This window comes from Solea solea, chromosome 7 (assembly GCF_958295425.1).
Source record: "Solea solea chromosome 7, fSolSol10.1, whole genome shotgun sequence".
In the NCBI taxonomy this organism is placed as follows: domain Eukaryota; kingdom Metazoa; phylum Chordata; class Actinopteri; order Pleuronectiformes; family Soleidae; genus Solea; species Solea solea.
In genome coordinates, this window is record NC_081140.1 from 20276388 (window position 1) to 20294435 (window position 18048).

Genomic DNA, 18048 nt, shown 5'->3' on the forward strand with positions numbered 1-18048 from the left:
TACATTCATACTGCTGCAGTCGGTGTCAGTCTGGTGTTCGAGTTGTGCATGCGTACCTGATACAAGATTCCATTACAATATATTCCCCTATACCTGGAGTAACAGCCAACGAACTCACAGATGCGGAGACTAGGAATTGACCTTAAAATAGTAAAATGCTGTACAATTAGTACTATAGTTACCAGTCTGAACATGCAAAGAAAGTTTGAGCACATTACTATTATTAACATGTTCATGTTAAAATATACTTTTAAACTTTCCCATTGAACACACTGTCTGGCAAGGTGAGGAGATGCAGCTCTTTTGGCACAAAAACAGCTTAAAAACTCTTCATTTATTGCAGTGCATCAAATGGTAACATTTATATTTTTGTCTGTTAAATAAACAAAATAAATCAAAATACGTAGGTAAATTGCATTAATGGCTATGAATGAGTTTGGTATTTGCAACACTCGTCATTATCTCCTTAGCTGTATCGATCCTAAACAAAGTGAGGGGACGGCCTGTTGAAAGGAGAAGAATGCAACTTTAAGGATTTGGTAATGAATGGGTAGAAAAGTAGCTTCATTCAGCTCCCCCCTCTTCTTTCTGTACCCACCCTGCCCCCCAGCACACCATTACAATGCAGGACACCTCCCCCTTTAGCTCAAAGCGCGCATACAGAGACATTAACACACACTCCATGCCCTGCCCCCTGGAGAACACAGGAAGGGGTGGGTGCATGGGTGGGTTTCCCAACTATTTAAGCAGATTCCAACAGATGGCCCAGAAACTTTCCTCCAGGAGCCACTTTGCTTCTTCCCCCCAATTATCTACCGCCTTCACAACAGACCTGACTTCTTCACTCATCACCCCTTTATTCCGTCCTTCCTTCCTTCCTTCCCTCCCCAAAGACATTTCTTTCAACTCCTGGAACAAGCAGCTTCTCCGTCTTTCACCATCTAAAACTACCTTCATAGAGCCTAACTGAAATCTCTGAGGGTTTCCCAGTCCCCCATCTACTGCCTCAGCTGCTCCACAGACAGACTGTTGTCCATCTCCCTTCCTTCTCTTTGGACGCAGAAACTTTTTCTCCTTCATCTCTAGCCTTGTTCTGCTACTGTGGGACAACCAGCTTTGACACTCTGTGAGGGTGGTGGAGCGAACAATGCCCTCCGACTTTCTGTCACCTTTCCTGGAACTGGATGAGGAGTTCTGCAAGGTAAGAGAAATGAATTGTTTGACTGGCACAAGCTCTGGCCTTTGATGTCTCTCAAAAGAGGCAACGCAAGAGTAAAGCTGAAAAAAAGTAATGAAAATGTACAATGAAACTAATATCTTGTGCTAATAAGTGCTAATTTAGGGATATGTTTCAATGTTAGTACGAATTGCATTTCATTGTTACAGACTCAAAAGTGTGAAAAATTTTGAAAATCTTCAGAAAATAATTGAAAAACCTAGTATTTCTATATAATGTAAAACACATCATGTTATATTCACATAATGTAAAAAATGCAAAATATTTTTCTTAATTTTGGGGGATTTTGGTTATTTTTTTAATTGCATTTGAAATGACAAAAGTTGAATGGCTGAAACAACAACCAGTCAAAGAATTTGACTTTTTACTTTGTGCATGCTTTGGCTACTTCACAACTAATTTGCAAAAACTCAAAAATCAGTTTTTACAAACTTATTTAAAAATGTTTTATATTTTAACTTGTCTATTAATTCAAATAATAAAACATAGTATTGATTGCATGTTTTAGTTTCTTCAGTATTTAGTTCCAGCTTTAATAATCTACTTTCAGCTCAACTTGACCCCACTGGTCTTTCCCCAAGAATGCACAAAGCTCACTTTTATGCCTCTTTTTTCCTTTTGTGTGACAGAATTTCCGTGGCCTGGAGGCAACAGATGGCTCGTCTGCCTGTTTGCAGCAGCAGCAGCAGCAACAGCAGCACAGCCAAAGGGTCCTGGGATTCCAGCGCCGCCACTCTCTCTGCCCTGTGACCCTCCCAAACTCCAAGTTCAACAACAGTTGTTCTGAGGTGAGCGACACGGCCTGCTGGGGTCTCAGTATGGCTTCCAAGCAACAGTGGAGCGGGGAGGGTCAGCTTCCTTCTTCTGTACTCAGCCATATCCCCTTCAGAGTTGACCGCTCTGTCAGCATGATTGAGGGCAACGGAAGCAGAGAGGACAAAATTGCCAGCATGTCCCCAACAATGTTGCTCCCTCCACCAGGCCTCTGCCTCAGCAACACTTCAATCTCCTCCACCACCTCCCCTGCTTCCCGACTGCCGGCCCCTTCACCTCACATCTCTACCCGCTACAAGACCGAACTCTGCCGCACCTTTGAAGAAAGTGGGACCTGCAAGTATGGTGCCAAGTGCCAGTTTGCACATGGCATGGACGAGCTGCGTGGCCTTAATAGGCACCCCAAGTACAAGACCGAGCCTTGCCGCACTTTCCACACGATAGGCTTCTGTCCATATGGCGCCCGCTGCCACTTTATCCACAACGCCGATGAGCTCATTGCTGGCAGCACTTCTGTACTGCCACAGAAACAGAAGCCAAGGCCTCCACTGTTGCGTCACAGCGTCAGCTTTGCAGGCTTCTCCTCTTCACAGATTTTCCATCCAGTTGAGGACTCAAAGCCTTCATCTTTCCTCTTCACCCGGGCCTCCTCTGTCTCTCCTCCTCCATCCTCCACAGGGAGCCCAGAGCTCCTCTCACCTCTGTTTCCTGAGCCAGCATCACTGAAGAATTGTCCCTACCTGTTTTCTGGCATTTCTGACCTGGCAGGTGACAACGGGGATTCAGCCCTGCGCTTCTATGCCGTGAACGACTCCAACAGCAACAGGTGTCCCAACTCAAACTTCACCTCCATAAAGCCAAACCCTTCATATCACCTCCCCCAGCAGCAGCCAACCTCCATGAACAGCCTCTGTGGCCTTCAGCGCTGCTCCTCGGCTGACTCCCTATCTGAGGAGGGCTACACCTCCTCCTGCTCCCTCAGCTCTTCCTCCAGTGGCACAGAGTCGCCAAGCTTTGAGGGCCGACGTTTGCCCATCTTCAGCCGCATGTCTATCTCAGACGAGTAGGGAAGGGATTTACTGTAGGGCTGAATTGAATCAGGGACAGATGGTCTAACTGTTTTAACTCTTGGTGACCAGGATCTGATGCTGTGTCCACTGTCAAAACTAGACATTTTAAGAGTCCGGACACAAGTCACAAAAGATTAAAACATTAGTTTTTCAGTTTATCCCCAAATGCAGCCAGGTAAACGTTCCTAACTATATGTGCATATTGCATTTCTCATCCAAGCAGTTGTAGCGCTGCTCAGTGTTCGTCCAGTTTTAGCCGACTTCTCTTTTTGTTTTGTGCTTTATTGTTTTTTATAAGGTTATTTTTTTCTGCCATTGTTACTGCTGTATACTGTTGTATACCCATTTTTAGAGAATGCTTGGAGGGTATTTCACTCAGCCCGGCATTTGTCTTTACGTTGTTCTGGGAGGTTCTGTGTGAGAATTTCCTGTACCCTGATTGGAGAAAGACTGTTTGACCAGTTAACGTGGTGGATCCCTTCACCAGTGTCTCCAACGATGTGGAACAACTACTGTATGCTGTCACTGATTGATTGGTTCCATGGCTGCCAGCCATTATAACCACTAAATTGCCTTGGCAGCAAAAATGAACAAGTGTAGGCAACATACTCACACTCTAGTTACCAAAGTTGATGTTAGAGTTGCCCTAACCTCTTAGTACTGCTAACACCTAACCTAGCCTTTAGCCATGACCGTTATTACAGTGCTAGGAGTATTGTTGCTTAACTCTTTTTTAGTCTTATTTATTGCTTTTTGTATGATTTGCTATTCGTGATTGCATGTTCTAATAATGCCGGAGAAATTATGCTTTACTTTATGCATCCATGTTATCCCGTCTGCTTGGTTTACACTATCCAGTAGCTTTAAGAAGGCTCGCGGAGAGGAGAGGAGAGTAGAAGAGGGTGGAAGACATTTTGGCATTCTATATGTATGTTGCCTTATTGGCTAAAAGGCCTGGCAGAAATCAAGACTCGCTGGGTTTTCACATCACAAGCAGCTCAACGAGTTTGTCTATAGTCTCCCTTGCATATGAAATTTTGGGAAACATTATCAATCATTATCAATGAGCATTATTTCCTGCTGTTGGTGTGAGAACACAGTAAGTCTACTCTCCTCTCCACTGAGCTTCACACATCTGACTGTAATAACCTTATAATGTTGCTGTTATCTAAACACGACAGCACAACAGGTGGTGAGGGACAGTTTCACCGCACATGTTAAGATGCTACACAACCAGAAAAAGAGTGTTAATGTTTCATTTTCCTTGTGTGATTAATCCAAGTGTCCATCAGGACATCTGTGTTACTGCTTCTTCTCGTGTGATGTAAACGTGCAGGAAAAACGTGACCCTTTATTGTAGTTGATCTGTATCTGTCAGATATGACAAAATGGTTGTAGATCAACACTAGCTAGCTAGAAAACCCTGTGTGGTGAAATCAAGTGAGTTTTAAATGAAAATCAGGCAAAAAAGTGTATTGTTTGTTTTTGCTCAACTTGCCCAGAGACGCTTCTTGTTGTTGCAGCTTGATTTGACGACGAGATTTTCTTTGTAACTTTTGTTAAATTAAAGTCTTATTTATTTTTTGTTTTCAAAGCGAGACCTATATTGTGTTGTTTGATTTTGTGGTTATTGTTTGACATAATTTAAGTGCATTTATTGTTTACATTCCATGGGTTATGTTGATATGTTAGCTCTTTATCTAATATATTTGTCCACCTGTATTTCAAAATAAAAGCCTCTGAAACTTAAGCTCAGCTGCCTCATATCTGAATGTACTCTGTCACACTCAGAAAGTTACTTAGGGTTTCAGATATTTACCTATTCATTTAATTCAATTCGCTAATTATCATGCAAACACAGTCACGTAAAGGTTGTAATCCACTGCAGCAATTTAAGACTTTTCCTCCAGATAAGCAACTTAAGTGATTGAATCCACTTCTGCCTCATCCTCACAACACACTGTCTTGTTTGTTATTGTTTTTTTACCTTTACAGTAATGCCTGTAAAGTAAGCATAAACACAGACATCAAGCAAACACCAAAGGAAAAACCTGTTTAAATAACTGACACATAATCATACAAAACAACAAATCACAGTAGAAAAAGACTGGGATAAGGAAGGAGATGGATGGTTACTAAGTCAATGCCTTAAATGCTCATTTGAAGGAAAATGAACATCTTAAGGCTGCTGAAGGTTCCAGGAGACTGTTGCAATAATACTTACTGAAAGTAGTCTTTCTAAAAATCAATCTAAGCTTGAGATATCTGGAGACCTCGTTGGTCAGAATTCCTATGCATCAGCAATGTAATATATAATAGTAACTTCCCAATCTTGCCTTTAAATATGAGCCTCTGTCAGATAGGGCCAACCAACCAAATCACAGAGCCTTGGGACCCACATTTACCCTGATTAAGTTACAACCTGAGTCTGTAATCCACTTGTATATATTTCACAAAGATAGTGTCAAATGAATTCATGCACAAAAATAATGGGAAAGTGCCATTTAAGTGCCCATGAATTTGTTTCCGTTTTTTTACAAGCAGGGTGTTTTATTTCTACATGTGTTTTTCATTTTTGATGGCTGCACGATCTTTATGTGCCAAATGTCTTGGCAATATGACTTACTGTGGTTTTGGCTCGCTCTGTTGCCTCAGTTTAAGAAAATGTCATCAGTGTTGGCCTTACTGAGTGGAGCACTTCAACATAATTGAGAGGGAAATGATCAGGATCACATTAGCTTATTTTAAAATCTGGGAAAAGGCTGTCCTATAACCACTGCAGTGAGAATAACTGGACTATGAATGGATGTGCTGGAGTTGTAGGTTTTAATGGTGTGTTAAACTCTTACTTTGTCTGTGGCCTGATTCAGTTTCTCCACATACTGAATTAGCAGTAATACAATACGATAAATAGGTTAAATCGACAGGATTTGTTTTGTCATTGGACATGATGAGACACAAACAAATCATACACTTAAAATAAATTAAAACGGTTCCCAGAGGCTTCACTCTAAAATGCTACCACAGCTCCCTGTGTCTTTACGATCATCTGTGTCACACTGACACACAAAAAGAGCAAAGATTAACTCTTTCCTTTACTTGCGTTTAGGGAATCTCTGGGCCCTCCCCATTGTGTGTATGTGTGTGTGTGAGAGAGTGTGTTTATATGTCTGTGTTGTGTGGGAAGAGGAGTGAGTTTTGTTGCGACTCGTCTGAACAGACCAATTTAGAGTGAGTGACACTGAGGAGAATGTTTGGGCAACAGATGCTCGAACAAAGACTTGCCGGCACACAATGGGACACTGAGATACTTGTGACTGATTTCCATCTATTCACACAAAGTGGAGCAGAAGTTGAGGTCCTCCCCTCCCTGTGTGTGTGCGTGTGTGTGTGTGGTGTGTGTGTGTGTGTGTGTGTGTGTGCAAGTGTCCGTGTGTGTGTGTTGGTTGGATTAAGTACATTTTTTGCACTTAAAATAAAAGTTTTATATACCGTTTCATCTATAACATCACATTATCCTTTGTTATTGTTTTATCAATTTTCTCTCCATCTGTTCATTATTTTCTTGGTCCATAAAATAAAAAAAAATGATTAAAAGAAATCATTACCTGTTATCCTCACATGTCTTGTTTTGGCCAAAGATATTTAGTTTACTGACACAGAGGAACAAAGAAACCAGAATATATTCACTTTGACAAGCTCAATTCACAGAATTACTTTTTTATTTTTTTTCAAATCCCTCAAACCCATTAATCTTCAACTAATTAATCTATTATCAAAATCGTTTGCAATTATTCAATTAAACAACTGATTAATCAACAACTAACCACAGGGGACACACATGTGTGTGCGTGTGTGTGTGTGTGTTGGTATTCAGCTGTGGCCACAGGCTGAGGATTTTCCTCCAGTGAATGAATCAGAAAAGCGAAGGAGGAGGAGCAGACTCCCATAACTCCCAAACCCCCACCCCCACCCCCACGGCTACTTACAATTCAATACCCGTGGCTCTGTGTATGTGTGTGTGTGTGTGTGTGTTAGACCGACCTTAAAAGGCCAAGGGCCATCCCTGTGCAGCCCGTCAACCCCTCCTTCCCCTCCTGGTCATGCAGGCCCTTTGTGTGTCCCTGCTTTCCCTTTTCAGGCTAACATCTGTATGCTAATGCTGCTCAATGGGAATGGACTGGAATCAGCCTGGGAGAGAGGGTGAGGGGTGGCTTCTCTGGTAAGTATGTTTGTGTGGGAGTGTGTGTATAATGTCAGTGTGCGGACAGAGATGGCTGAATGAAGTGGTTTGGGGGAAATTCACCAGCAGGACGGGTTTACAGGGAGAAGAAGAAAAATGATTGGTTGGTTAACAGGCAGTACAGGAGGGAATGGCCAGACTTGGGGCAAAGTTTAAAGGAGGTGTGTGTATAAGTGGGGTTGGGATGGATCTAAAGACATTTGCAATTCACTCCACCATGCACAAAGAATGCAGTACCTCTGTGTCAACGCTAAAACTGTAACTGAGCTAGAGGCAGAAATCACAACATACTTACACACCACATTTAAGTCACTGTCGTCTGCTTCATTTCAGCTCAAGCATCATTTTAGAAACTAGTGATGGTGTACAACACTTCCTTGAACATTTCTGTGGAAAAATAAACATGTTCACGTTGTCTTTAGATCAAAGGTTCAATTTCTTTTTAACCAAGGGCCCTCAACATGATTTTTGTATTTTCCTTGGGATCATTAGACAGTAACTTATTCAATTAGAAGGTAATTGATGAAATATTTCAGATTACAAAACGCAAAATAATTTACTCATTCTCATATCATATTAATTCAACTCACATTTGAAAAACCCTACTTTTTGACCCTAACAAAAACATTTTATGAGTTCATTTTAATGCACATTTTTAGAAACTAGTGTCCACACAAGAGTATAATTAAAGTTAATGTTAACTTTCTATTGAACATAAGGAAAATAATCAGTACCAGTGCAGTTTTTTTAAGACACAAGGAAATGAACAAAGTCATTACTGATTTGTGACAAGTCTTGCACAAGAATCAGTCAATTGTTCTCTATCACTTGCTTTAATGTGACACCAGCACTGACCTGATCTTTTAGTTGCAGCTCCATGTGGAGCCCAGCAGGTGTCAGGAGAAGAAACTTGATCAATCTGCCCTCTTCAGTGAGCAGTGCACAGTGTCCTGAAATGACTTGTTTTTACAGTGCTTGTGTTTTGTGTTTTTTTACACTGCTCTGCAGCTGTTCAACACAATTACAATCTCAACAACACTAAACTGCAATGGTGAGGAAGAGATCCACATGTTGCCAACAAATGATGTCACTCTGACACTCTTGAGTGTGACTTACTGTCTGAAGCAACAATTATAATCTGCGGCTGCCAACGTTTTTAGTTGAACAGCATTTAACTGAGGGAGATGAGTAGAATACTATTTCCATGCTTTTTGGTCTTTCACTCTTTTATTTATTAAAACTGTTAAGTGTCATAAATATAAATATATATAAATATTACATTACATGTCGTTTAGCAGACGCTTTTATCCAAAGCAATTTACAAGGGAATTGAGTACAACCTGGTGGAGTTGAACTTGCAACCATGAAGTCTTTTGCCCACAGTGTACCGGTCTTAACCACTGAGCTACACCACCCCAAACTCACCCAGAGACAACACTGTATATTTAAAGTAAGGGATTCAGTCATTATAAGTCATTACAAACATTTTGCATATTTAAATAAATCAATTTTACGAACATATTCCCATTAATCTGTACCTGTAATGTAGTGAATGACTGCAGTGAAAATTGGATGATTCTGATCTCATTTTGTCACACAAGGTTTATATTTAACAATGACCTATAGATTTTAGATGTGAAATACACGTTTTATGTGTTATTTTCTCCATCTTTAAAGGGCTTCTTCAATATTCTTAAGGGTTCTGCGGTTTTACCCACAAGCAACAACCTGTGTCTGCAGCAGTAGAGTAACAAATACAGTGTGGTGGGGCCACCTATTGGAAACCTTAGAGAAATACGCATAAATATTTAATGGCTCCAGGTCTGCTGATGCACAAATACCTCAAAATGTATACCAAACTGAGTATAGTACAGATTTAAGTTCAAAAATCATATTTTTATGCTGGATTCATATATACTGTACATATATATAAATACCCCCCCCCCCCCCCCCCCCCCCCCAAAAAAAAAAAATAGTAAAGCAAATTATTATTTCTTGATTAAGACGTGAAAATTATAGTTATTTACTTGCATTCCTGACCAGAAACATTTGTTTTAGTGGTTGAATGTTATGCTACGAATCGAACTGAACACTAAAAAACTACAAGTACTAGCAGGAGCCTAAAAGAGACGTCACCGGAAGTTAGACTTTTTGGTATAAAGTCATTTCCGCCTCCTCTGACGGTCCTTTCCTGCCTACGGCCTTTTGGAAGATGGCGGTGCAAATCTCCAAGAAGAGGAAGGTTAGCACACTTTCATCGGCGTTTTAGGCTCAGATAAAGCACGATTCTGTAAAAATGGCCATACGTCTGTTGAATTACTAGTTTTTCGTGTTCGCCCCGGTGTTGGTCGAGCTCATGCACCTCCGACCCCGGGAGGATTAATCCAGATGCTACCGGCGCAGCGTCCTCCTCATTTGGGCTAGCTAGCATGGCTCGTTACATTGCGACCGGAGATGACAGATAACCTGGGACTCACAGACATAGGCCCGGGTAAAACACCCAGGCGTTGATTAATTATCTTAAACATACCTAAGACTGTGAAATGTAGTTGGTTTGTCGTTCTATATGTAATAATTTTATAGATATGTGTGGGTTAGCTAGTGAGTTAGCTTCAGTCAAGTGAAAAGGTTAATATCCTGGATATACCAACCGTAATTAGGCTCTTAATTTAATAAGTTAATTGTTAGCGTTACCCATTTAAATGTCATAGCTGATGTTGGTAAATTAAACATGTCTTTTTATATTCGTAGATCTGTAATGATATATCCGATAGCATATATAATTGTCCACATGTAGTATAGTATAATTATATTGCTGCTTTCATGTCCTTGTATTCAGTTAGTTGAGCATTTTTGTGATATTGTCTGCACAGAAACAAGTGGTATATTAACTTATCTTAAAATGTGTGCTTCAGTTTCTCCGTTTTAAAATGATGTGATTTATCTTTCTTGTCAAACCACAATGAAGTTGAGAATGTTGCTCTTTTCATTGACTGTTGGTTGTGTGTTTTGAGTTTGATCCTGTTCTCTTTCCTTAGTTCGTCTCAGATGGTATCTTCAAGGCCGAGCTGAACGAGTTCCTGACTCGCGAACTTGCTGAGGATGGTTACTCTGGTGTGGAGGTGCGTGTGACCCCGACTAGGACTGAGATCATCATCCTGGCAACAAGGTGACTTTACACACATTTGTGCACTTCTGTGGATGATGCTAGTTGCATGATTACAGCTCAGTTACAACTATTCAATGACTTACTTACTTCATTGGTGGTCAGAAAAACTGTCTGAATATCAGCCTTTTGGGTGCATTCCATTTATTGCAATTTTTCATTTACAACTCAATGTGAAGTTAAATGTTCAAACGTGTTCATGATTCAAAGTGATTTTTCACAGTGAAACTATAGCCTTTGTTTCTGCTGTCCTTGTTTCTCATTTAATGCCTGGCAGTTTTATGTATGAAACACTAATTAATGTAGCTTTCTACTTGCCTAATTTATTTATAACATGACTTATCTAAGTTGTGGTGAAGTGTCCTGAACACTTGACTCATGTTTAACTTCTTATGGTCCACAAAAAACGACAACTCAAATCCTGTAATGCAGGAAGAAGAGAGAAAGTAAATTGTGTTTTTTTTTTATTATTTTTCTTTAAAGTCAGACCAAGGGTGGCACATGATTTGACAACATTGGTCTGTTTTATCACTATAGTTAGATATGGCACATTTTCCTTGGTGGTTTTCCCTTCAGTGATGATACGATGACGAGACAGAACAAGACTCAGTCTAGTTCTGTGGTTAACTGTTTCAGGGCCACGTTCTGTGGTTCTGGTCCAGTTCCTCAGAGCAGTGAGTCTTTTCCACTTGAAGACACAGAGGCATTTGTCTGAGAAGGGTGATAAGGAATAATATGACATTATCTAAAGTTGCAGTGGCGTTAAACATATTTAACTAGGGTGTCAAGTCATTCCCAGCTCCAACATTCAATCTCTGAATTGTAACTTCCACTCAGTTTGGGAATCTTTTCCTAAACCATTGATTTTTAGAACTTTGTGCTTTCTACTAGAGTGACAAATGTAGACGCATCACCAAATATAAACATTATCTGTGTACCTGAGATATTTTCATTGGCCAGTGCTGTTGATCAAAGTTTACCCCAAATGTTCTTTGTTTGCAGGACCCAGAATGTTCTGGGAGAGAAGGGCCGCCGGATCAGAGAGCTGACTGCTGTGGTCCAGAAGAGGTTTGGCTTCCCTGAGGGCAGTGTGGAGGTACAAGAACATGGATGAATTACTGAAGAAATGATAACTCAAATCTTTTAATGCAGAAGTGAATTGTTTTACAGACCAAGGGTTGCACATGATTTGACATCACTAGTGTATTTTATCATTATAATTGGATATTAAGGCACATTTCCCATGGTTGCTTTCCCTTCAGTGATGATACGATGACGAGACAGAACAGGACTCAGTCTAGTTCTGCGGTTAACTGTTTCAGGTCCACGTTCTGTGGTTCTGGTCCAGTTTCTCAGAGCAGTGAGTCTTTTCCACTTGAAGACACTGAGGCATTTGTCTGAGAAGGGTGAAACTATCAGGAAATACAGTGAACCTTCTCACTTTCAACATTTAAAACATGTATTTAGTACAAACATTCTTTAATGGTACCATGTTCTCTCACTTAGGCCTCACTAGGGGCACATTGTGTGATTTTTAGCTGTCTAGGATGTGGCACCTAAATGGTCCTTTGTCATAATATCAGAGAGGCTTAATGATGACTGTTAGTATTGTGACCAAAGAGCCCGTGAAAGGTTTCTGGCAGCCTGCTACTGTTACTGCATAGTTGATTTCACTCCTGTTTATCAAATTCATGTTGCACAGTAGGATCTTAGTAAGAATCTTATATCATTTCTGTAGGAAGCAGTAGATTGAGTGGTTTATTGTGAATCTGTACTGCAGATAACCTGCTGGTAGCAACAATATTTTGTGCTGTATATTCGATTTTATTCTATGAACTCCATATGTAATGTAATGAGGACATATTGGTTCTGATTTAACAGTGACTTGGAGCCATCTTGTCTTTTTTCACTGACTGAATACATGTGTCCCCACTCTTGTAGCTGTATGCTGAGAAGGTTGCCACCCGTGGTCTTTGTGCCATTGCTCAGGCAGAGTCTCTGCGCTACAAGCTGCTTGGAGGCCTGGCTGTTCGTAGGTAAGCAGAGCTGCACAAACACCATTGCTGTCCTCAGTTGTCAATGTTATCCACTTGTTGCCCGCTTAATTGTTGGAGTAGCTGAAAGGTGATCTTAAATGTTTTACCTCATATCACCAGATTTAACTTAACAAGCACCCCCTAGTAACTTTCTTTAGTATCTTTTGTGCCCTTTCTAACTAAAATGTAATATTAAGCAGCAATCAGTAAGGTGATTGTCGCAGTATTCATTATATAGTATATTTTATAGTCGCCGTAAGTGTGCAGTTTCATCCCTTCAGTGATGATACGATGACGAGTCGGAACAGGACTCAGTCTGGTTCTACTGGTCACTGGCTCAGAGCCACGTTCTGTGGTTCTCTTCTGGTTCCTTAGAGCAGCGAGTCTTTCGGTTGAAGACATCGAGGCATTTGTCTGAGAAGGTTGAAGCAGCGCATACATTTTGTCTTAGATATTTTGTTATAGTCAGCTCAGTTTTGAGTTGAAATTGAATAATTAAGTCTTAAGTTTCATCCAACAGTGCTGTAAATGTTCTCAACAATCATGAAAATGGAGTGATTATTGATTAAAGTCTGCTTGACTCTCTGTTTACAGGGCTTGTTATGGTGTTCTGAGGTTCATCATGGAGAGTGGTGCCAAGGGCTGCGAGGTGGTGGTGTCTGGCAAGCTGAGGGGTCAGAGGGCCAAGTCCATGAAGTTTGTGGATGGCCTGATGATCCACAGTGGAGACCCAGTCAACTACTACGTCGACACAGCAGTCCGCCACGTTCTGCTAAGACAGGGTTAGTATTGATGGGAGCAGAGACAAACTTTCTGTTCAGTCACATTGTTAGTTGGATGGAATAAATGAAACATTACTAATTGGTGGAAGATTAGAGGATGCGTTTTTGTGATTCTACTTCTTGCCGTTGGTTGTCAGGTGTGTTGGGCATCAAGGTCAAGATCATGCTGCCCTGGGACCCCAGTGGTAAGATCGGCCCCAAGAAGCCCCTGCCTGACCATGTCAGCATTGTGGAGCCCAAGGAGGAGAGCCTGCCCACCACACCAATATCTGAGCAGAAGGGGGCCAAGCCAGAGGTGCCCGTCATGCCCCAGGGTGCACCTGCGCCCACTGCATAAGAGGGTAAGAGAGGGCAGGGTCTATGAAATGGAGCAGTCATTGATCAGTTGGATAATCTAACAAGGATACATTGATGTAGGACATGTTGGTTAGGTGATGAGTTTATTTTATGTCCGAAGTAATGGTGCAACAGTAGGTATTAAACCAAAGTTAAAATCCCTTCAGTGATGACACGATGACGAGTCGGAACGGGACTCGGTCTGTTTCTGTGGGTCACTGGCTCAGATCCACGTTTTGTGGTTCTGCTCCAGTTCTTCAGAGCAGTGAGTCCTTTTCAGTTGAAGACATTGAGGCATTTGTCTGAGAAGGTCCAAGTAGCACAAACACTTTTAGCTCCTTAGTTATATAACAGAAGAAGTGTATCTGTTTGCAATCAAGAAACCACATTACCAGCCATGTCAATCATGCATGACAAAGTTGTGACAGCCCGTTAAGTTTTTTTATCAATGTATCATAAGTTATGTAATTTATTTCATATAAATCATGTCTATTCAGTTATGGACCAGAAAATGCTTTCTCATTTTTTCTGCTAATTAAGGGTTCAGTTGAAAATGTCAAGAATTGTTTAAATATAATCAGTTAAAAAATATAACTGCTTTGTTGTGCACAATACAGTATTGTTTCTTTTTTCTCTCCAGGTTTTCAACCGTTCCAGCAGATGGAAGAATCACCCTGTGATTTTTGTGTACAAAAACAATAAAATCTGGAAAATACATTTTAATATTGTGTGGTTACTTTGTTGCATAATGTTTATTAAAGAGGTTGCTTTCTCCATTCACTCATATCGAAGCATCAAAAACAAAGATGGACAGGATTGATGACTAACTCTAAATGTTTTTCTTTTTTATTCAAAATGCGGTGTCTGTCCTTCAGATGTAACTCAGGAGTTATTGCGGTGTGACTATTTTGTCTGAAACTTAAATTCTTATTTTACTTAAATGATAGCATCTCTTAAGTGCAATGACCGTTAAGTGATTTATTTTTTTTATTTTTTTTTAACCTGGGAGTAAGACGGATGTCTCGCTCGACAGTGCTGCAGAAAGAATTATGCCGTTTTGACTAAAATCCATTCAGTAATATTTGAATCGGAATCAGATTTATTGCCCAAGTATGTGAACACATAAAAGGAGTTTTATCCAGCACACACTGTAACCCATTACATACATATATAAACATAACACATTTAACTGGAAAGAACGACAACGGAGAACAATAACTTAAAAGGAGTGGTATAAGAAATGAGTAAATGGTGTGCAGAGGTCCAATCTATTTTTATACATACATATATGTGTGTGTGTGTGTATATATATATATATATATATATATATATATATAACATTATTTACACAGACAGACGTTGAGAATATAAAGTGCAAAATAGTGAATAAATGCAGAATAAGTGCAGATTGTGTCCAGGGTGTGATGGACCTGCAGAGATATTACCTGCCCGTTTCTTGACTCTGGATGTGTTCAAGTCCTGGATGGTGAGCAGTTTAACACCAATGATTCTCTCAAGTGCTAAGAAATGAAAGAATTTGCTAGACTAAAAGTTTGTGTATGTTCAATCTTATGATAAACGAGTATAGATCATACATGATATAGAAGGCATTGGAGCCTTATTGTCTGATGATACTAGATCATTATTAATGAGCCCTGAATATTAGAAAAGGTCATAGTATTTTTTGTTTTGTTCAGTTCAATCCTTTAACATCTCATATATTATTTTCAAGCTTGTTGTAAAAGGAGTTCAACATTAGAAGTCGCACGAAGTGTAGTGTTGCCATGGTTACAGTAGTCTTGCCTTTTAAATTTGGTCCACGCTGATTACAGTGAATTGCAAAATGAATGCTTAATTTACTGATACTGATGTATCACTTTTCCCATGTACATCTGAATCGACTGACAAGTGTCAGTGGATTTCTAGAATACTGAAAAAAAACTTTAAAACCCCCGAGTATTGTAAGCTATTTCTGCGGAGGCTAAATGTTATTTCGTTGTTTCCTTGAAAAAAGAAAAAAAAAAGATGAGAAAATCGAAATAAAACACTACATATAAGGATTTACTTCCCGTAAATGTACAATTTTCTGCAGTTGGTCAAACATATTTTACAACGAGTGACTCATCCTGTAAGAATTAGCGCATCAGGTCCGGGTAAGGCCACGCCCCCTGGCTCCTACCTGTCGAGTGGTGTAAACATTTCCAGATTCTACTTCTTGGACGGACAAACTGTGAAACTGACGACAACATGAGCCTGCCGGACTACAAGTCACCCGGAAAACAGTGCGCGGCCGCAGCCCCAGTAAGAAAAACACCATTGTAATCAGCAGATAAGTTTATATTCAGAGGAGGAGTGAGAGAAAAATAAAGTTTGTCTACTGAGAGGCTGAACAGGTGGCTGAAGTGAGTTCAGGGACTTGGTTAAAGGCGGTTTTCAACAGCTGTTTTTCGAGTCCCCGTAAAAGACATGTTTTAAAGTTAGGCTGAGATCAGGGTTAATTTTAAGGTTACGAGAAGGATTAGGCCAGTAGTAACTATGGTTAAGGTTAGAGTATAAACAACAAAACATAATTTGTAGCAATATGCAACACACCGACAGAAAAACAATCACACACATCGACACAGATCTATTTCACACTTTGCCACTTTGATGAGGTTGTCTTGAGATTATAGATATTTGTATCACAGTTCTATTTTTGTATTAATTTTTTTTTTTCTGTCAGCACTCTGCTGTTGTGCAGTTAAATGTTGGTGGTCACCTGTTCAGCACTTCTCTGAGCACACTGAGGAAGCAACCCAACTCCAAACTGGCAGAACTGTTTAGCAGAGAGCGCAAACTGACCACTGACCCACAGGGGCGCTATTTCATCGACCGCAACGGTTCTCATTTTGGAGCTGTCCTTGAGTTTCTGAGGTCAGAGCAGCTGCCTACAGAGAACATCCATGAGGTTTGAGTCTCGCTGATCACATCTCTTATTTTAAATACATTTTTTATTAGACGTGTGTGTAACTGTTGTTTGTGTGTGTGTGTTTTCAGATTCACAGGGAGGCAGTTTTCTACAACATCAAACCTCTCATCAAACATCTGGAGGAAACTCCTCAGATATTTGGAGAGCTGGTGGGAAGACAACAGTTTCTCTCCAGAGTCCCCCACTACAAAGAAAACATTGAGGTATGCAGTAACACACACACACACACTGCTTTGACATCCATTTATTTGGACAACCTTTATTAAGGGTTTTCCCAAACCTTAACCATAACCAGTTAAAGTATGACCCGAAACGAAACCTAACCACAATTCAAATCAATTCAAAGCCCTAAACTTAACCAGTTCCTCAGATATGAGGTTCTGCCTCATTGGGACCAGGTTTTGGTCTCCATGAGGACTACTGGTCCAGACAAGGTCAGTGTTTATGACTGAAACTTAGGTAAGAAATACAAGCCCCAGCTCAACATTTTAACTACCCAGTGAAACCAATATGGAAGTGCCTGAAACCTGTATTCTCTTGAATGGCCACCAGGTGGCGAATCCATGGTTTGTATGTACCAACTCTTTGGTCTCCCTCACAAATCCCTCCATAAACTTCAACTGGGCCAGAATTTAGCTGCCCACATCATCCCACTCCCTCAGACCCCCCCCCCCCCATCCTCACTGTGCCCTTCAACCGCCTCAGCACCGTCTCTGGAATTCACTCCCACCAGACATCCAGAACTCTGACTCTCTTCACATCTTCAAACCCAGACTCAAACACGCCTGTTCAAAATAGCTGTGTATGTAGTTTCACTGTTCCATTTCTCTGTTCACTGTGTCGTCCTTCTCTGTTGTTTTATTGTACTGTATTGTCTCTGTAAAGTGTCCTTGATTATCTTTATAAGAAATGTCCACTGTTATTTCAGGTGCTGATTCGCATTGCCAGAGCCGAGGCCATCGCCACCCGTCACTCCACCATCATGATCTGTGTTCTGCAGACGGAGGAGGATTTAGCTTCATACGAAGACGCCATCAACAGCCTGAAGGCTGATAAGGAGTCGGTGGTGACGTTCGGTCCCTGGAAGGGTGTCGTCTCTGTTAAAGACTTGCTGGACTGTGTAAAGATGGACATTGGGAGTCAGGGCTACGAGGTGAGCGTCCAGCCTCACATCATGGAGAAGAGCTTTCTGTCCAAGAGCTACGACTACTTCTATAAAGTAATATTCACCTGGTGGTGATGAGACTGAGCTGCTGTCTAGAGTGGGAGCTGTGCATTATGAAGAACACAAATTGCCACATTTAGTAAGAAAGAGTGTGTTTGCCATTAAGTGTAAAAAAACATGTAAAAAGAAAATTTTAAAAGTTATCTGTTATCTATTTATCTGAAAATGAACACAATTCAAAATTCAAAAGTAAAACAAACCAATGGAATCT

The 18048-nt window shown here is 40.6% G+C and overlaps 3 protein-coding genes and 4 non-coding genes across 7 annotated transcripts; all 7 read left to right on the forward strand.

Moving 5' to 3' along the window:
• The first annotated feature begins 759 nt into the window (after positions 1-759).
• sb:cb81 (mRNA decay activator protein ZFP36L1) lies at positions 760-4831 on the forward strand. The gene is made up of 2 exons (XM_058634761.1): positions 760-1201; positions 1867-4831. The coding sequence occupies exons 1-2, from the start codon at positions 1148-1150 to the stop codon at positions 3076-3078; spliced, it is 1266 nt and encodes a 421-aa protein (XP_058490744.1). The 5' UTR covers positions 760-1147; the 3' UTR covers positions 3079-4831.
• A 4603-nt stretch (positions 4832-9434) lies between these two features.
• On the forward strand, positions 9435-14361 carry rps3 (ribosomal protein S3). The gene is made up of 7 exons (XM_058634891.1): positions 9435-9566; positions 10363-10493; positions 11493-11586; positions 12432-12526; positions 13121-13308; positions 13446-13649; positions 14285-14361. The coding sequence occupies exons 1-6, from the start codon at positions 9537-9539 to the stop codon at positions 13643-13645; spliced, it is 738 nt and encodes a 245-aa protein (XP_058490874.1). The 5' UTR covers positions 9435-9536; the 3' UTR covers positions 13646-13649; positions 14285-14361.
• On the forward strand, positions 11061-11210 carry LOC131463269 (small nucleolar RNA SNORD15). The gene has a single exon (XR_009240986.1). It is a non-coding gene; the product is annotated as a small nucleolar RNA SNORD15 (small nucleolar RNA).
• LOC131463270 (small nucleolar RNA SNORD15) lies at positions 11747-11896 on the forward strand. The gene has a single exon (XR_009240987.1). It is a non-coding gene; the product is annotated as a small nucleolar RNA SNORD15 (small nucleolar RNA).
• Positions 12802-12949, forward strand: LOC131463268 (small nucleolar RNA SNORD15). Its single transcript, XR_009240985.1, has one exon. It is a non-coding gene; the product is annotated as a small nucleolar RNA SNORD15 (small nucleolar RNA).
• Positions 13806-13955, forward strand: LOC131463266 (small nucleolar RNA SNORD15). The gene has a single exon (XR_009240983.1). It is a non-coding gene; the product is annotated as a small nucleolar RNA SNORD15 (small nucleolar RNA).
• A 1461-nt stretch (positions 14362-15822) lies between the features above and the next one.
• kctd14 (potassium channel tetramerization domain containing 14) lies at positions 15823-17956 on the forward strand. Its single transcript, XM_058634335.1, has 4 exons — positions 15823-15945; positions 16367-16591; positions 16681-16815; positions 17541-17956. The coding sequence occupies exons 1-4, from the start codon at positions 15892-15894 to the stop codon at positions 17850-17852; spliced, it is 726 nt and encodes a 241-aa protein (XP_058490318.1). The 5' UTR covers positions 15823-15891; the 3' UTR covers positions 17853-17956.
• Positions 17957-18048: the final 92 nt, after the last annotated feature.

What these genes read in the sequence shown, in the direction of transcription:
- sb:cb81 (XM_058634761.1), top strand. Translation starts at nt 1,148, where the DNA reads ATGCCCTCCGACTTTCTGTCACCTTTCCTGGAACTGGATGAGGAGTTC. An exon ending in TGGATGAGGAGTTCTGCAAG is followed by an intron (nt 1,202 to 1,866) that starts GTAAGAGAAATG and finishes TTTGTGTGACAG; the next exon opens with AATTTCCGTGGCCTGGAGGC.
- rps3 (XM_058634891.1), top strand. Translation starts at nt 9,537, where the DNA reads ATGGCGGTGCAAATCTCCAAGAAGAGGAAG. An exon ending in AAATCTCCAAGAAGAGGAAG is followed by an intron (nt 9,567 to 10,362) that starts GTTAGCACACTT and finishes CTCTTTCCTTAG; the next exon opens with TTCGTCTCAGATGGTATCTT. An exon ending in TCCCTGAGGGCAGTGTGGAG is followed by an intron (nt 11,587 to 12,431) that starts GTACAAGAACAT and finishes CCACTCTTGTAG; the next exon opens with CTGTATGCTGAGAAGGTTGC.
- kctd14 (XM_058634335.1), top strand. Translation starts at nt 15,892, where the DNA reads ATGAGCCTGCCGGACTACAAGTCACCCGGAAAACAGTGCGCGGCCGCA. An exon ending in AGTGCGCGGCCGCAGCCCCA is followed by an intron (nt 15,946 to 16,366) that starts GTAAGAAAAACA and finishes TTTTTCTGTCAG; the next exon opens with CACTCTGCTGTTGTGCAGTT. An exon ending in ACTACAAAGAAAACATTGAG is followed by an intron (nt 16,816 to 17,540) that starts GTATGCAGTAAC and finishes CTGTTATTTCAG; the next exon opens with GTGCTGATTCGCATTGCCAG.